The 16,518-nt window shown below is 55.9% G+C and overlaps 2 protein-coding genes across 13 annotated transcripts in view; both read right to left on the reverse strand.

Annotated features, from left to right (window-relative positions):
• Positions 1-1,429, reverse strand: part of PHF20 (PHD finger protein 20) — a 75,441-nt gene extending 74,012 nt beyond the window's left edge. For 9 of the 10 annotated variants that reach the window (XM_072878779.1, XM_072878778.1, XM_072878774.1 and 6 more), the window contains exon 1: positions 1,276-1,429. The gene's annotated coding sequence lies outside the window, so the exon portion shown is untranslated. Of the gene's footprint in view, positions 1-917; positions 1,130-1,275 lie in introns of those variants that run through there. The other variant, XM_072878773.1, reaches the window with a different exon arrangement.
• A 6,761-nt stretch (positions 1,430-8,190) lies between these two features.
• Positions 8,191-16,518, reverse strand: part of LOC140659474 (rho GTPase-activating protein 39-like) — a 57,981-nt gene continuing 49,653 nt past the window's right edge. For all 3 annotated transcript variants that reach the window (XM_072879170.1, XM_072879171.1, XM_072879169.1), the window contains exons 6-10: positions 14,709-14,782; positions 12,997-13,196; positions 12,036-12,127; positions 11,304-11,473; positions 8,191-10,867 (exon numbers count right to left, since the gene is read on the reverse strand). In XM_072879170.1, coding sequence (XP_072735271.1) covers positions 10,673-10,867; positions 11,304-11,473; positions 12,036-12,127; positions 12,997-13,196; positions 14,709-14,782 — 731 coding nt within the window. In that variant the 3' untranslated portion in view covers positions 8,191-10,672. The remainder of the gene's footprint in view (positions 10,868-11,303; positions 11,474-12,035; positions 12,128-12,996; positions 13,197-14,708; positions 14,783-16,518) is intronic.

Genomic DNA, 16,518 nt, shown 5'->3' on the forward strand with positions numbered 1-16,518 from the left:
GCTTTATTTTATCCGGCTTGGACTCATCAACATTCAAATATTCCTCCTGATCTATTTTCAAGCGTTAAGCGAGAAACAATAGCCTGGGATCACAGAAACATCGCTGGTACCAGGAAGATTTTCAATAAGTAAAGGAGATATAACTGTTTCCCAAAGTTGTACTGACAACCTGCTTCAATTAACCAAGCCCTGCTATGGCTACGGGTTGCATGTGCATGCCAAGCCAACTGGTACAATAATCCATTTCAGTAGCAGTAAGCCACATCTGAACCCAGGCCTGTCAAGAAGAAGAATATGGCACCTCCCAATTCCATCTATTAAACAGGTATGACATGAAGCAGCTTTCGGGTTAGTGCAAGGATCCACCATTATTTCTGTTCCTTAAAGACATTCCGAAAGGACAAAATGCAGCGGGATGGAGATGTGCTCCAGACTTCACGGACACAAAAAGCCTAGAAGCCTCCAGCTGACGGTGCTGCCTACGGAAACCAACCCCGGCCGCAGATGAACACCTTGCGGAGCAGGTACCTGCGCCACGCGAGGTTCCTCCCCGCTTCGTCCCCCGGGGCCGGGCGAGGAGCAGCCGCCGGCGCCCCGCGGAGTCCCACCGGGACCGGCCCCGCGCCGCCCCCTCCCGCGCCGAAGGGACGAGGCGCCGACAACACGACCGCGCCGCCGCGACCGCCGGGCGCGCAACTCCCGCCGCTCCCCCGCAGGTCGGGGCCCGCCAGGCGCCGCTCCCGGCCTGCGCGACCCCCACACCGCCGCGGCGCCGCCCGCGCCCGCCCAGCCCCGGCCGCCGCCGCCAGAGCCCCCGCGCTCCGGCCCCGGCTCGGCCTCCGGGCCCGCCGCAAGGTCACTCGGCCGCCCACGCCGGCCGGGCCCTCGGCGCCTGCGCTCGGCCCGCACATACTCACCTGCCCGCGCCGGCCGCGCAGCTCCGCGAGCCGCCGGGCGCGGGCCGAGGCGCGGCGGGCGGGAAGGAGGGAGCGAGCGAGCGAGGGTGAGGGCCGGCCCGCGGCCCAGGCCCCCCGGCCTCAGCGCGCCAGGCCGCGGCGAGGCGGAAGCGGGCCCCGCTCAGCGCCCCGGGCCCGCAGCGCGGCAGGCACCGCCCGGCCCGGCCCTTTGTGCGCGGGGACGCGTGCCAGCCGCGCCGCGCCCGGCCTCCCTCCCCTCGCCTCGCCTCCCCTCCTCGCCTCGCCACGCCACGCCGCGGGCCCGCGGGGCGGGACAGGGCAGGGGGCCCGGCCTGCCCGGGCGCCGCCGCGCTCTTACCGAGGGATCTGTACGGGAAAAAGGGTTAGAACGGAGCCGAACCGCCCCGGGCCCCGCTCCGCGCCGAGCCCAGCGCCACCGACCGCGCAGCGCCACAAAATGGCCGCCTCGATGCGGCGCCGCCAGGGAGGGGGCGGGGCCCCGCGAGAGGGGCGGGGACGGGGAGCCCCTCCCTCTCGCTGCCGGGGCACGTGGGCGGGGGGCGCGCTCTTCCCGCGTGGCGGCGGCGGTCGCGCGCGCTGGGGGCGCGAGACGGGGGGCGGGGCCGGGCGTTGAGGCGGGGCGGGGCGGGAGCCTCCACCCCGGGCGGCGGCGGCCGCGCCAGGCGTCGTCCTGTTCCCTCCACGGGAATGGCACCCTCCCACGGAGCCCGCTCAGCCTCCTGCCGCCTCAGAGGGAAGACCCCGTGCCCCTCCCGCGGCTGCAGCTTCTCACGCCGGGCCCCAACGGCGCTCTCGGGGAAAACACCCCTTGGGTGCTCCGTCCTGCGTGCCGGGGCCGCAGGGAGCCCTGCCCAAAGCCGGGCAGAATTCCACAGTGCAGCGTCAGATGGAGCACTCTGCGGCCAGGACCGCGAGGCGTTTCGAGGTGGCGGGGGCCCATAGAAGGGTGAAGTACCGGCAAAAAAAGGCAGTCTGACACTTTTGGTCCTCCGTGAACCTGGATGGCCAGGCCGTGGGTGCTCCTCCTGCACACCAACCCTCTGACCGTCTCAGCAGCCATCTGCTGGACTTGGTCCCCTTCGTTCATGTCCTGGGGAGCCCAGACCTGGGCACAGCACTCCAGGTGAGGCCTTACCAGTGCCAACTGGAGGGAGAGCGTTAACACCCCTCAGCTGGCTGGCTACCCTTTGGTACAGCCAGAGAACTGGATGTTCTGTAGATACAGAATTGTACAGGGGCAAATTATTTTTTTTTTTCTTAGTTTTATGCTAGGTTAAAGCCAAAACCAGACTGACACCGAAAGAGCAAAAATCTTTGCAGGCTGAAGTTCTTAATGTCAAATATTACGGTGTTTGTCACTGTGGGTGGATAAAATCTTCTGGTTCAGGTGGTTTTCCAGGGATAATCCTTCATTTTCTGCTCAGAGGCCACAGACAAGTGGATGATTGTTGCCTGCCAGGTTTCAGGATCGAAAGAGTAACTGCTGCGGCCAAGGTGTCTGCAGAAGCAAGGCTAGGGCTGCATGTGCTGCCAGGCTCGGGAGGAGGGCACAGCACAGCCCCGACTCCAAGTGCTTTTCTCTCCTGTCTTCCTCCTCCCGAATAGCCACAGGAACTGCTGTCACTGCACAAATCTGACTGCTCCCATGACATCAGCCTCAGCCCGGTGCCATGAACAGCACAGGACCCAGAGAGCACAAATGATGGTTTAAAGCAGAGTGGCCCCCATCGCTGCACAGCAGCTTGTGTGTTAATGCTTCTCTGACAGAGCCTGTGAGCTGTGTGCTGAGAATTTGTGGAAGCAGAGTGGCTTGCTAAAAATACCACAACATGAAAAAAATGTGGCAGAAAATGTAGTTATCAGTTTGGATTTATTTTTTAACCTGTAAATCTCACATGGGGTTTTAATGTTGCAGGTTTCTAGAAGCAAGAGAAAAAAAATGCAGAAAATTAAAATAGAAAGCAGCTAAAAAAATAACTCCAAATTTTTGAGGGAGATAGATATTTATTTTTTTACCAAAACATCAGCATAGTATTAACGTATTGGGTGTTTTGAGACCACTATATTTCATTCAGGAGTTTTCATCATTTAAAAAAACCATGGAATCTTAGCACATGTCAGAAACCACTTCCTTCTCCACAGAAATGGGTCTTCCTAGATCCCACTGGTTTTGAGATGTGGGAAAGAATCCTTTGTTCTGCTGTTCCCACTGAGAGCACACGGCTTTTGGCAGTCCAGGGATGTGTCTATGCCAATTTGTGATCTGTTTCTCCTTCTGCACTGTCCAGGACTCCAGCTGCAGTATCCGATGTCAGCAGCCATGTTATCGGAACCCCTCGGATGTTAGACATACCTATTTTGGCTGACCACGGAGTGGCAGCCCTTCCCAGGGAACGGCACTCCTGCGCTGGCAGCCACCATAAACACCGGTGCTGCCTCTGCCTGTCCTCAGCCGTGTCTCAGACAGATCCCGGCCCCCTCCAAGAGTTTCTGCTCGGCTCAGCTGGATCAGTTGGGATCCAGCGTTTCCCTGCACATCAAGGAAACCAATAAATACACCTGTGGACAAACTGAGCTTTGCAGCCTGGGAACGGTCTGTCTGCCTCCTCTGGAAAGCAATTCTGGTCTCACCTGCAAAGCCTTTATTTATGCTCAGCACGGTGTCATGAGCCCCACCTGGCTCCCTGTCAGGGAGTGGCAGGAGTGGGATGCTGTCCCAGGACAGGCGAGCTGGAGCTGAGCGGGCAGCGGGACAGACAGGGCACTGCCCTACCCAGCACGGTGCAGGCCAGCGGGAAATGGGAGCAGAGCAGGTCCAGTGACAGTGACCAGATGAGTGTGCAAGTCCCACAGTGATGAGGCAGGTCTGAGGTCAAGAATGTCAGTCCGTGGGCTGGGGTCAGGGTCCAGATCAGTGCGGGAATGGCTGACCTGGCTCATGCAGAGACCAAGGACGAGGGTCTGCGATTAGGCAACATTCCTGAAGAAGAGGGAGGAAGCTCCCAGTGAGGCATCCTCCAGCTCTTTCCCTTCAAGGCCAGCTCTACAGCTGTGCTATCAAAGAGCTGGCCTTGAGTGCAGGCAACCACACTGCTGGCACTTCCCTTGCCTGACAGAGAGCTGAGCTTGTTGGCCGGCCTCCCCATAACTCAACAGAGAAAATCAGGCACGTGGCAAGGGCAATGCACCCGGCCAGCCTTCTGCCTCCACTTCGGCACCAGAGGAACTGTGCTCAGAAAACGCCTCTTGCATTGACTATAAAAGGAGGCCAAACCAGCTCCAGTGAACGGTCTGCGAGGCCGCCCTCTGCACTTGGCTGGAGTAATCCCCTGCAGGAGACTCTCTCCTCCTCCCTGACTGGCCACCCAAGGGGCCAGCGTGGCAGTTGCGAAGGGCTGGCTCTGTGCCCACGGGGGTTTATCTTCGCCTGCACAAGGGCCTCTGCCAGCCAGAGGTGGGGAGCCCTCGGCTGCCCCTGCGCAGCCCACGCGGGGTCACTGCAGTCCGCACAACTGCAGAAGCTGACTGCTCTGCTGCCAAGAGAGGCGACGTGTTGTGCAGATCATCAGCCCTGGTGGGGATTAGATGAGGGCCAGCATGGGTCAGGGGGGTTTACAGACTCATCTGGACATAGTCCCTGCCCTCCACACCAAAGTGTGTGCAGTGGTCCAGGAATGAGTTTTCAGTGTCCAGCTTTCCCCACCATCCTCACCCTGCTCATACCTGCTCTTGTCAGAGCGCTGCTGGAGGTCCCCAGAGGTCTGGCTGACCTCCAGGCCTGGTCCCAAGGTGCACATAAGGGTGGGAGATGAGGGACTCACCAAGTCAGTGTGCCTCACTCACAATAGCACTCCACATCTGGGCAGTTTATACCTCAGATCACTTTCTCACCCCTTCTTTGTTGGCCAGAGCATGCAGAGAGGCTGGGAACCGGCTGCAGATCTCCAGGGAAGGATGTCCACCCTCAGCCTGTGCCCTTGCTCAGGACAGGTGCAGCCCCATCCGTGGAGTGGCATGGGGGAGATGCAAACAAGTGGACACTTCTGCATCAGTGCACCTAGAGACACCTCCCTGATTCAACTGGGAGTGGGGGCAGGCTGTAGCCCCCTTCATCTCCTCATCCTCTTTGGGGCTGTCTGCCTGCAGGCAGACCGACGGTAGAGAGGTCGACAGGTCAGTAGAGACCAACCCTGCTCTATAGGCCCTTCTGTGGTCCCTGGGGCTATAGGGTCTGGCTGTCCTGCGCCCTTCTGAATGTTTATCCTGCCCTGAGAGTGGGGAGGTAGCATGCACTGCAGGGACACCCCAGCCCAGTATTTGGGTACCGTTTGCAGTTGCAGCACCTTTATGGTCCCCAGGAGGCACCAGGGCCAGGTCATTTCAGGGGAAGTTGTACCTCGCGGCTGAACCAATCCAAGAGCTCACTGCCCTCAAAAGAGAGGGCCCCGCTCCTCCTCCATCCCCCCGCCCTCACATCCCCGCCATGACCCACCCGGTCTCCCCTGTTGCTTGTGATCTGAATGAAGCACCAGATGGGATGGAGGAAATGGGGCTGCAAGTGGAGACGAGCTGACATAAGCCACTAGTTCTCCTTTGGGAGAAGTAGTAGCTTGTAAGACCAGTCTTGGTCTTGGGCTTCTGAATACCTTCATGGATTTGCACCCCGAATCCTGCCAGCACCCAGCCCCGACAGCTGAGGTTGCACAGTTCTCAGTCCTCAGACACAAGCTCTCTTTACAGTACCAGTAAACACTAAGCACTTCAGACAAAGTGGGATAGCTTTGATTGTGAGATGGAGGAAGCTCCAGGTGGAGGCCGGGGCAGGAGGAGCCCCTGGGAGATGCAGGTTCAAACCTTTGCAGGCTGGGCAGAGTCTTCAGCTGATGAACCCTGCTTTGAAAAGAAAAGTCCAGCTGATGAGTGACTCCACATGTCCCAAAAGTTTTCCTGCACAGCCACCTGGAAGCACGCAGTTCCTCACTCTGAATGCCTGGGCTTTTCCCTGTCCCCTTTTTGTGCCTGAGATGGTTCTCCAGCTGCCTGCACCCACACCCAGTTCTCTCCACCATTAGCCATGGTTGACAAATGCTACAGGACAACAAGAGCTCTAAAAGCAGCAGCGCTCAGCAGCTAAATCAGCTTTCTCCATCTTATCGTTGACGGTTGTCCCACAGACAGCCTATGGGTGTGCCAGAGCCTGAGCCCTGCTCTGCAGAGCCCCAGCTCAGTGCCGTCTCCACTAGCCGGTTCTGCTGAATCCGCCACTGCTTTGCTGTGCCCACATCAAACCCGCACGAGGGCAGCGTCAGGACAGGGACCCTCCCATCTCTGCCTCCCTCTGGTGCCGCAGGGCTCCTGACGCAGGCTTGCTTGTTCCTCTGGTCTCTGTCTTTCCACAGGGCTGATTTAGTGCAAAGCTCGACGTGAGGATTAGGCTAAACACTGGCCTCCCGCTGCTCTGGATTTCTGGAGAGATGGCACAGCCTCCGGGCATCTCTGGTTTGAGGGAGGAATGGAGTATCTCTGGTGTGTCAGGAGGAGGGAGACCCCTCACATTTGCAAGGGGAGGAGAGACTGCAGGAAGCTTCTCTACCAGGAGGGGTGGTGGGTGAGCAGGATGGGTGGCCTTGTGGTTACCACGTCCTGTAACACACCAGGCAGTTGCCAAAGCTGAGCCCTACCTTCCTTCATCTCAAGATAAACCTACAGAGAGGTCCAGAATCCACCCATCATCCCCCAACAGCTGCCCAACCTCTTCAGTAGCTGGGGTGGAGCATGGGCAGCAGACCTGAGGGCACAGTGTCCATCAGCTGTAATCAGTAGCTGGGAGAATTGCTTTTACCATTTTTGTTTGGAGATTCCCAGGACATGATCACAAAGACAGCAAAAGGCTCATGCCAGGCTCTGTGAAAAGGAGACTTAAACTGGCCAGAAATTCAACAGCACCAGCAAGAGCATCCAGCACCACAAGGGTGCTGGCCCTCTTGGGACACATTACCCTTCCATGACTGGTGGCAAGTCTCAGACAAGCTGCAGGTGCCTCCTCTCTACAAGGAGCCAAAGAAGTGAGCTGTGTCCCAAGCCACCCTCTGGCACAGGGTCTTACTGCGTTGCTGGTGGAAGCTGAGAACAAACCACAAGCTCGTTATGAGCGCAGCTGCTACTCTGGCCGTTAATTTTTTAAGCAATCCAGGTAAGGAGGCAGGCCAAGGTGACTGCAGGAGTGAGCCCAAGTCCCTGAGCCTCAGCTGCCGCACTTGGTTTGTGAGCTTTTTATCAGCTCATTTCACAGCAAAGCCTTGGGGAACACCTAGACATCAGCTGCTGACATCCACCTAGGAAAGGGCTGCGTGAGGTTATGATGCTATTGGTCTTCCTTCTGCTCTCACTTGTCATTGCCTGTCTCCTGAAGGCTGCAGGCCACCTGCCTGTCCCTCCTGCCAGCAAGGCTGGTGTGAAGACCCAGTGATTTAGCCAGCAGAGGTGATCTTACACTGCTGGAGTGACTGAGCAGCCCTTACCAGCTTTGCCTGAAGTGCACCGTCTTTTCCCAGTGCTGCCAGGACAGCGACCACCCCTAGGGCATCAGCAGCACCAGCCAGACCCAGGGCAGTAACTCGTCACTACGTGGCTGAAGCGGCACAGCCAGCACTTGCACTGCAGCCCCACTGCAGTGTGTAACCAGAGCACCAACACAGACTGCTCCCAGCTGCTCCTTGGAGCAGCGATGGAGGAAAGATCAGAGAATCCTCCAGTCTGAACATAAGAACGTCCCAGGTGGGTCAGCCCAACAGCCTATCTAACCACATCTCCAACAGCAGAGACTACGCAGGGGAAGCATGCGTGTGTGGCCACCTCCTGCAGTCCACTTGCAGCACTCACAGCTGCTGGATGAGGGACTTCAGCAGTACATCCCTCTCTCATCCTCTGACTGCCCATTTGTGGAGCTATTGCCCATAAACTTCTCTAATCCTTTTTTGACCCTGAAAGGCTCCAGAAGATCCTGTATAAAGAAGTATTGTCCTTCATCTGTTTTAACCTGTTCTCTTCCAATTTTCATCAAGTGTTCCTTAGTAGCTGCCTGGGAGTTAAGAACAACAGAACCAGCCCACAGCTTCGTTTCCAAGTGCTTACGTCATGCTGGTTCCCAAATGTTATTCACGAACACCGACATCCAGGCTGAAATCCGCAGCTCCAGGTGGGCATGATCATGCTTCAGAAATTCACAAAAAAGACAAGAGACAACCATGGAGATTGTATTTATTATTATAACAGAGGAGAGGCTGCTTTACTGATTCGTATTTACACATCTGTTGGCAAAGAAAATTATATCCAGTGTCATTTATTAGCCTATTTTACAGCCCTGGCAAGAAGCATTCATTTGTAATAGCAGCAAATGCCTATGGTTTGATTGCCTGCTACAGCTAAGTGCAAGGAATAACATGGATCACCTACGCGGTGGCTGGATGCAGGCAAAGCCCGACACAGGCGCATGCCCAAAGAGGGGGGCAGGCACCACATGGCTGCTCCAGCCCATGGAGGGGGCAGGACGTGGCACAATTCAAATTTCAGTACGATATGGCAGAGCCGGTAACCCCCTGCCTGTCTACATTTCTGGGAAAGTAGCCCCACATCTGAAGTACAAGTTGTTCAGCGCTTCAGAAGGCCAAACCGACCCGAACGGCTTCAAAGCACTGGGATGGGATGGGATGGGATGGGATGGCTGTGTGAAGCAGATCCTGGCATTTTTGGGGGCACATTTGACAGAGCTAATCCTGACATGGGAGCAAGATTTCCTGGCCCACTGGACGACAGAAGCATCTGGTACAAGGAGAGGAACCACAACCCTTGTTCAGCTGGGCACAAACTGAACTCCCGCTGTAGAGTTCATCTGAGCAAACGTGTGCCCTGGAAACCCTGTTCACACACATCAAGAGATCCAAGCAGCCAGCAGGCCCAGGGCACTCTCTGCATGTGGCACCTTATGCCCAAACTTTTGGTACAGATTCAGACATCAGCTTTAAACCTCACTGCTGGCAGGGCTCCCCACTGCAATCAGGAGAGGATGATCCCAGGTCCCCACCTGAAAGGGAGGGAGATGCAGAAATGCAAATGCAAGCTTGCATGCTACCAGCAGACTGAGCATTGCATGAGTAATCCCAACACGCAGCTTTTTGCAGCAGACCTGCCTCCAGCAGGGAAAACACTTCAAAGGAAGAGAAGAGTAACACCAGGATGCCACAGAATTAGAAGCTGCTGCTTGCTAAGGAACATGCAACAGTATCTGGAGACTGCGGGGAAATCCATATGCTGCCTCTGGAAGACACTGTCCTTGCTGTGCCACAGGGGTTTAACAGCAGCAGTGAGAATGCTGAGCTGCTTGCCTGACACCACCCCTATGCAGGCTCCACCACACCTCAGCTGCTCAGACCTACCTCTTCCCTTCTCTTTCCTTCCCAACCCCCCTGCAACTCCCGTGGGAATTTGGTGGGAAAAGCACGGGTGCCACAGTTGACTCCAGGCAATTCAGCATTTCACGAGCACATGGCAATGCTGCTGCTCTGCCTGGGAGGGCACATCCGAGCACAGGAGCACTTCTTACTGTTGGGGGCCTTCCCTGCTTTCTTTAGACCTGGGCTGAACCAGGAGGCTGTGGCAAAACTGGTATTCAGTCCCCAGCAGAGCAGTCTGGGAAGGACCTGGTACCAGGAAAGGGGGGTGCTGGAGCCGTGGAGGCTGCTCTGAACAAGGTCTCAGATGCTCTTCAGGAAAGCTGGTGTCAACTCACACTGCCCATAGCAGAAGGGAGCTGCAAGGCCGCTGGGGTTACCCCTCCAGAGGATATGGCCCTCGTTAGGAAGATGCCAAAGAGGTGGTTTATGTTAGTTGTCAGGTGCGTGGCTTTCCTCTTGTTCCCAGCCCTCATGGCATGGGTGAGTGCTGGTTTAGCTCAGCACAGGGCTGGTCCCACATGCTGACCATATGCTGCTGTGCAGCTCTGAAGCTGCCTAAAGGAGAAGGTGAGGTGGATGCTGTGTGGATCTGGCCTGCCAGGGCTCCCAGCTGTGTGATGTCTGCCTATCCAGCCACCAGCAGTGGAGGCTCAAACACCTCCTCTCCCTGGGCTGCAACGTGCTTCCACTGACCAGGGCAGTCCAAGGAACTCCTCTGCCTCAGCAAACCCCGTGCACCTTCGCATCCCTCTACCAACAGCATCGCGAGGTGTCAGAACAATCCTCACACCTCCAATCAACAGTCTGCAGAGGTGAACCAGGCTGACTCCATAGCAGTGGAATTATCCCCAATGAGGCAGCATCTCCCCCAGGACCAGCTCATGCCACAACACAGGAGTGATGTCCTCCTACCTGAAGCCAACTCTGCTTCCAGAAGGGAGATGGAGAGTCTCACTGCCCCGGGTAGCAGTTTCTCATGGATGTCACAGCCCTTTTGATGAGCAACCAGTCCTGTGGCTCCAAGGAGGAGGGCTGCCCCCCTCTGACACACACTGCAAGGCCAGGAACCACTGAATCTGCCTGGCATGTCCAAGGACTTCCTGGTGCTGAACAGCCTGAGCCTTCCAGGATTGTCTAGTCCTTGTCCTCAAGGTCATATGCTGGGAGATGCTCAGGGTGTGACAACAGCAAGGACAATGGAAGAAACCTAAGTGGAGGGGAGAAGACTTCGGGCACCCAGCAACTCCCCAAGGCAATGTCTTGGACCCCAGGGCCAGCGGCTCAAACCAGCCCTTTGATGAAGCTCGTGTCCAAGTGCACTATCAGCATGCGAAGAAAGGACATTTCTTTGCGCGTGTTCTCAAAGATAATGCGAGGGTCGTCAGACTGGCAGCGCAGGCAGTTGGGGGCCATCACCATGGCCAGGTTATTCACATCCATCTTTGTTCTGCCCACATTTGATGGCTGAGCAAAGATCTGCAGGTAGTAAGAAGACATTCAACTAGAGCAGCGGAAAAGGGCAAGAGACTCCAAACACGTGGCCTAAGCAGAGGTGCAAGGACAGCACAGATGTGGCGTCCCTGAAGGACAATGCCCCAACAGCCACACATTCACAGGGGAAGACCACTATGCTCTGACATAGCTGACAGCGTGGGAGCCTCAGCAGACAGGGAACATCTTGCAGATCTCAACCTTTGGGACCAGCCCCATGCTCCACAAGATCAGGAACACTGTTTATTGCTCCCATAAGGGCCAAGGCCAGCAGACCCCCCTCCATCAATCCCACCTTAAATAGAGGTGAGAGGTCCTCAAACCCTGCCTATGGCCCACCACAGCTGTCCCACTAACTGTGCCCTGTGTGCTCCAGGCTCCTGGCTGGCGGCGGCGGCGCAGGACTGCAGGGGCTGCCTACCTGCAGGAAGTGTATGAGGTAACACAGCACCAGTCTGTTGAGCTCTGGCAAAAGCTGCACCACAGCCACGGCAGCATCAGGGTTCTCGTAGTTGCTGATGCATTCTTTGTAGAACTGCTGTGGGATCACGGGCTCCTCCAGCTCCCGATACCACAGCTTGAGAAGAGAGGCTGGGCAGAAAGCAGGGTGCATGAGAACAGCTCTAGTTACCTCCCCACCACCTTCAGAGGAAAACCTGGCAGCAAGACTGAATGCCTCAGGAAACAGAGGGCAGAGAAGGGATTCTGCACTTGTGCTGTTTCACCTTATTTCAGTCTTGTCTCTGAAATTCTCAGGCAGCCAGACTGGCCAGTTAGAGGGAAATGCTGGCTTTTATCTACCTGCTCCTCCAGGAAGCGGCTCTGGGGCCACCTGAGGAGAGAACAATGCGACCTTGGAGCTAGAATGCTGCTGCTGAATGACTCCCAGCCGCTCTGCACACTGCCCAGCTTGCACAGCCGCACTCCATTGGAGTCAGCTGGAGACTGAGGTTCCCCCATCGCCCCCAGTGTTTTACTATGGGCAGTATTTGGAAAGGCAGTGGAAAGGCACAGAATGAAAAGCCAGTTGGTGAAGACAGCCTGTGTACACACCCACAAGCTGCAGCACACCTCCTGGGCTGCTCCTGTACCTTCCCCTCCGCACTCTACCATGGCTGAGGCTGCAGCACACGCGCCTGCCACATTCCCGTACCTGGGATGTTGGGGTCACTGAGGCCACTTGGGATTCTCCACTGATCCACCTGCAACTTCAATGCATTGACTTCATCTATGTCACCAGGTATCCTGCAAACAGAGACACAGCAAAGCACCTTTACAGAGCAAGCAGGGCAACGTGCCTGGCGTGGCAGCTGGCCGGCAAACCGTGGCTCTGAAGCTGCTTCCAGGGCCCCAGGGAGAAGGGAGCATGCATCAGTGGCAGCTACAGAAGCGGTTCCTCAGAGAGAACGGGTTGCCTGTTTTTAGACACAGCTTTAAAGTGGGGTAGAAGAAACACTCGTCTCCTTCCTGCTAGCTCAGACATCAACTGTCGTTCTGTCCTCAGGAGTGATTATTTTCTGTAACTGGGCCTGTCTGCAGCATGTTCAGTCCAAAGATAAGAAGCATCTCTGGCTAAATATACCAAGATACTAGAAATCCTTACAAGGCAAAGTTGAGTCTTTTGCTAGCTACCTTAAATCAAGTTCAGCTACTGAAAAACTAACACAAATGTTAAATAAAACAAACAAAAATACCCAACAAAAAACCAAACACAAAACAGAATCCCCTATGTTCACCATACAGATTCTTTGTCTCTCTTGACTCCTCATGCCTTGTGCATCATCAAGGCTGATGTGCTGCATTTGATGAACTGCTCTGCAAGGAACCCAAGAGCTCGTCCCTTCCCCGTGTTGAAGTTGAAAGTTCAATGCCTTGCCTGGGTGTGTGCTGTCCTAAGTAGTTCAAGTCACGTCTATGCTGTCCCCTCTGTGCAAACGCATGCAAATGCATTAGCATTTAGCACACTTTAAGAGGTGATTCCTGAACCTGGTCAGCGATCCGCAGTGGAGTGCTGTTCTCAGGGAAGAGGAAGCACGTGGAGGTCAATCTTGATTTCTCGGCTTGAGGACTGACATGTGGTGGCTCAAAAGTAACACAGCGCCCCAAAAGCTCACCTGAAAATCCCCTCTGTCTGTTCTCCTCCCAGAGCCAGGACCTGCTGCGATAGCTGCGTCTGCACCCAGGGCAGCTTGTTACCCGGGTACGTGTCCTGCTGCCGCAGCATGATTTCCTCCAGAGAGCTGCCAAAGAGCGACGGAGTCACGATGGCATTCCTGGCATGCGTTATCTCTTCCACTGTTGGTTTACGGAGGCCCTGAGGACAGAGAAGAGCTCAGTGCAGCTATGGCACAGCCAGCCCACAGAGAAACAGCGACCTGGGGATGGTGTCGGTGAGTGGCCAGGACGGAGAGGGCTGCCCATGCACAGGGACACCTTGCTGGCCTCCTGGCAGCATGGTTCTTGCTCTGCAGCCTCCACCTCCTAAAATCAGGGGGGGTTCAACTCATCAGGCCCAAGAGGAGCAGAGAAGCTGCTGCCTGTTGGCAGGAGACCACTTTGGAGAGTTTGGGCTGTTTTTGCAGGGATTCTGTTGCTGTGTTTTGCACATAGAGGGGACTGCTCTAGCTGTAGCTCTACCTGCTGGCGTGGCAGGAGGAAGGATGGAGCCCAGCCCATCCCCAGCTGTGGCGAGGTCAGCAGAGGGCACGTGTACACCAGCCCAGAGCTGGGTGAGCGCTTGGCCATGGGACAGCTGAAAAACAGACATTTGGAGAAGGGAATTCCAGCTATGTCCAACTCCAGGGAAAGCTTCGCTCTGAGAGGTGCTAAAACTCTCTGAAAAGTGGGCACTGGGACCTGTTGCTTCTGAAAGACACTGACACTTGAAAGGGACTTTGAATCTCCCCTGGCAGAGATTCAGAGAAATGCAGAGCGCTGTCGTAGGGGCGGCAGGCTGCCCAGCGCAGTGGCCACTTGGCAGCGACCCTGCGGCTGAGCAGGAGGTGCGACGGGGGAAAGCTCCTGCCGACCCCTCAGAGGGCAGCAGCTGCCAGGGCTGCAGTTGTGTGCGATGCGTGTCTGGACGTTTCCTGTCCTGCCCCTGCAGGGATGTCGGGAGCCTTCACCCCTCCCGAGGTATTTCAGCTATTTGCTCGCTGTGCACGGAGTCCAGATGGCAGGGAAGCCCCAGAGGGATTTGCAGAAATAAAAGACGACCGGATCTGGCTCGAAGACCTAGGACGGACAGGCTGGGGCTGCCTGCCAGCTTTCACAGCCCTGCACAGAACTGCATGGAGGAAAGGGAGGAGGGGGATTTCCAGATAACGCAGAGCACAGAGGCTCCCCTCCACGCCAGCCATCTCCGCTGCACGATTTTTTGAACTGGGAATGAACAACTGTGCAATAAACCAGCTGCAAGACCCAGCCCGTGCAAGCTCTCAGTGGCAAAGGGAGACTCCTCCCTCACCTGAAGAAACCAAGCGATGGGCATCCCCTGCACAGACAGCTCCTCCTACCCTGGAGATAGGTAAACATCAGGTTTGTCCTCCATGTCCCTAAGGCCAGTGAGCGCCCAGCCACATGGCTGCCAGCGTGGCAGGCACTGCTATCTGCCAGGAAGATGGTGGGACGTGGGCAGCAGCCTTCTCCCACACACGTTCACGGGGAGACGAGCCCTGAGCAAGCCTCCCCCGGTCACTCTATCTCCATTTCCCATTGCTGAATCAGTGGTGACCTGCGAGAGTCACAGGACCGACTGCTCTGGGACCTGAGAAGCAGAGTGCCATGTAGGAAGCCTACGGGCCCCGGAGCCGGGGCAGCTGCTCACCTTTTTGCCTCCGGTGACGGCCACTTTCTGGAGTTTCCGGTAGCAGTACTTGGCATAGGTGCTGATGGGCAGACCTGGCGGGAGGGAGAAACGAGTGGTCAGCCCACAGTGCTGTGCACCCACCACACCAGAGCCCTTCAGAAGCACCAGCGCAGCAGTTCACTCTGGCACAAACAGCCCCCCCGGTTTGCGCCTGTTGTGTGGGCAGGGCAGAGAGACTGCTGAAACCTCACACTGAGCACTCCGAAGCCTCCCAGCCCTGCAGCCCCGTGGCAGGCGGCATCAGTGCAAGGCGGTGCTTGGGCTTGGATTTGTCTTCTGAATCAAGGCTCATAGCTCTGCACCTCCCACCCCTGCTCCTGCAGATCTGCACCTCTTGCACAGGCAGCCTGACCCCAACCTGACTCAACACAAGGCACCCGTTCAGCATTCATAGCCTGGGCACGCATGTGAGCGTGAGTCCTCGCTCCTGGCAGCGTGGCTGGAGTTACGTGGCTCACAGACACAGGGCTGGGTATTTATGTGTTGCCCGATCTCAGCCAAAGAGCACACAGTCCTGCTAGGAAAGATTTCAAAGTGTTTTAAACAAATTGTTTATGATTCAAGAACTGCAGTCCTGGGCTAGTGAGAGAGGCAGCAACACAGAAAGGTGTGTGGGGCCAGACAGCCAGCACCAGTACCAAGAGTGAGCTCAGGACACAAGGAGAGGCACAGGAAGGTGGCAGGGTCTCTCTCATCTTCCCAAAGCCCTGCAGAAGGCTTCCTCACTCTCCTGCCGGCAGCCTCCTCCAAGCCAACCTTGTACTGCAAGGCTGGGGCGTGCGCTGCAATACGAGGAAAATCGGACACACTGGAGCTTAGGAACTTCACCACAAAAGCTGCAGCCCTCCGCAAGAACGGCTGCTCTGGTTGCGCTTGGTTCAGTGAACTCTGACGGTGAGTGGAGCCAGGATTCACAGAGCTAATCCCCGCGTGACACCAAGAGAAATGTTTGCACTGACAGAGCACTGATTGCTGGGAGAGTTTTTCCAAAACCGTTGGCCTTTTGTTCTTTTTCGACTCAACCCCAAATTTCTTGCTGAAAGCAGTGAATAGATCTGCCCTATTTGATTCCCTGCCAGTCTCAAAGCTTGCAGCAGAGTTCAAAATACTTGTGGCTTTTAAAATCTACATTCTGGTCAGATGCTGCGTATTTCAGATGAGCCTTTCACACACCCTACGGTTTTAGGTAAGCTTGTCAGGAGCCTGGAGTTCCTCAGAGCCTCTCGATGCAGAGGGAGGACAAGCTCTTCCCAAGCAGAACAACAATTCACAAAGGTGAGAGATGCACTTCCCCCCATTCTCCTCTCAGCCAGCAGACAAACCACAGTCCTTGGCTCCCCACGACGAAACAAGCCCCCCCTGCCTCAATCAATCTGCTTGACTGTCACAGCTGGAGCGGAGCCTCTCCATAATGCTGGAGCAATGCCGAAGGAGGTACAACAGCATCCCCCTCTCCCGCAGGCAAAGGGAAGGAAAGTCAGTTTTAAGAATTTCTCTCTCTTGGGAATACCTAAAGCAAAATACTCCCCATATGCAAAAATCCTGCTAATCCCAGGCATACTGGAAATGTCTAAGGATTAAAGAAAACAAAACCAATGAGCTGCTTTGTGATGCTTCACTATTTCAGGTTATGGCTTCTGTTGTTAAAATGTGCAGACACACCCCGATGCAAAGTGTCATCCACTTCACGAAGGAGGGAATGGGAAAAAGACTGGACTGTGTCTCTGCATCACAATTACACAGGAGGCAGTACATTCAAAACTAATAA

Source organism: Ciconia boyciana, chromosome 14 (genome assembly GCF_034638445.1).
Source record: "Ciconia boyciana chromosome 14, ASM3463844v1, whole genome shotgun sequence".
Taxonomy (NCBI): Eukaryota; Metazoa; Chordata; class Aves; order Ciconiiformes; family Ciconiidae; genus Ciconia; species Ciconia boyciana.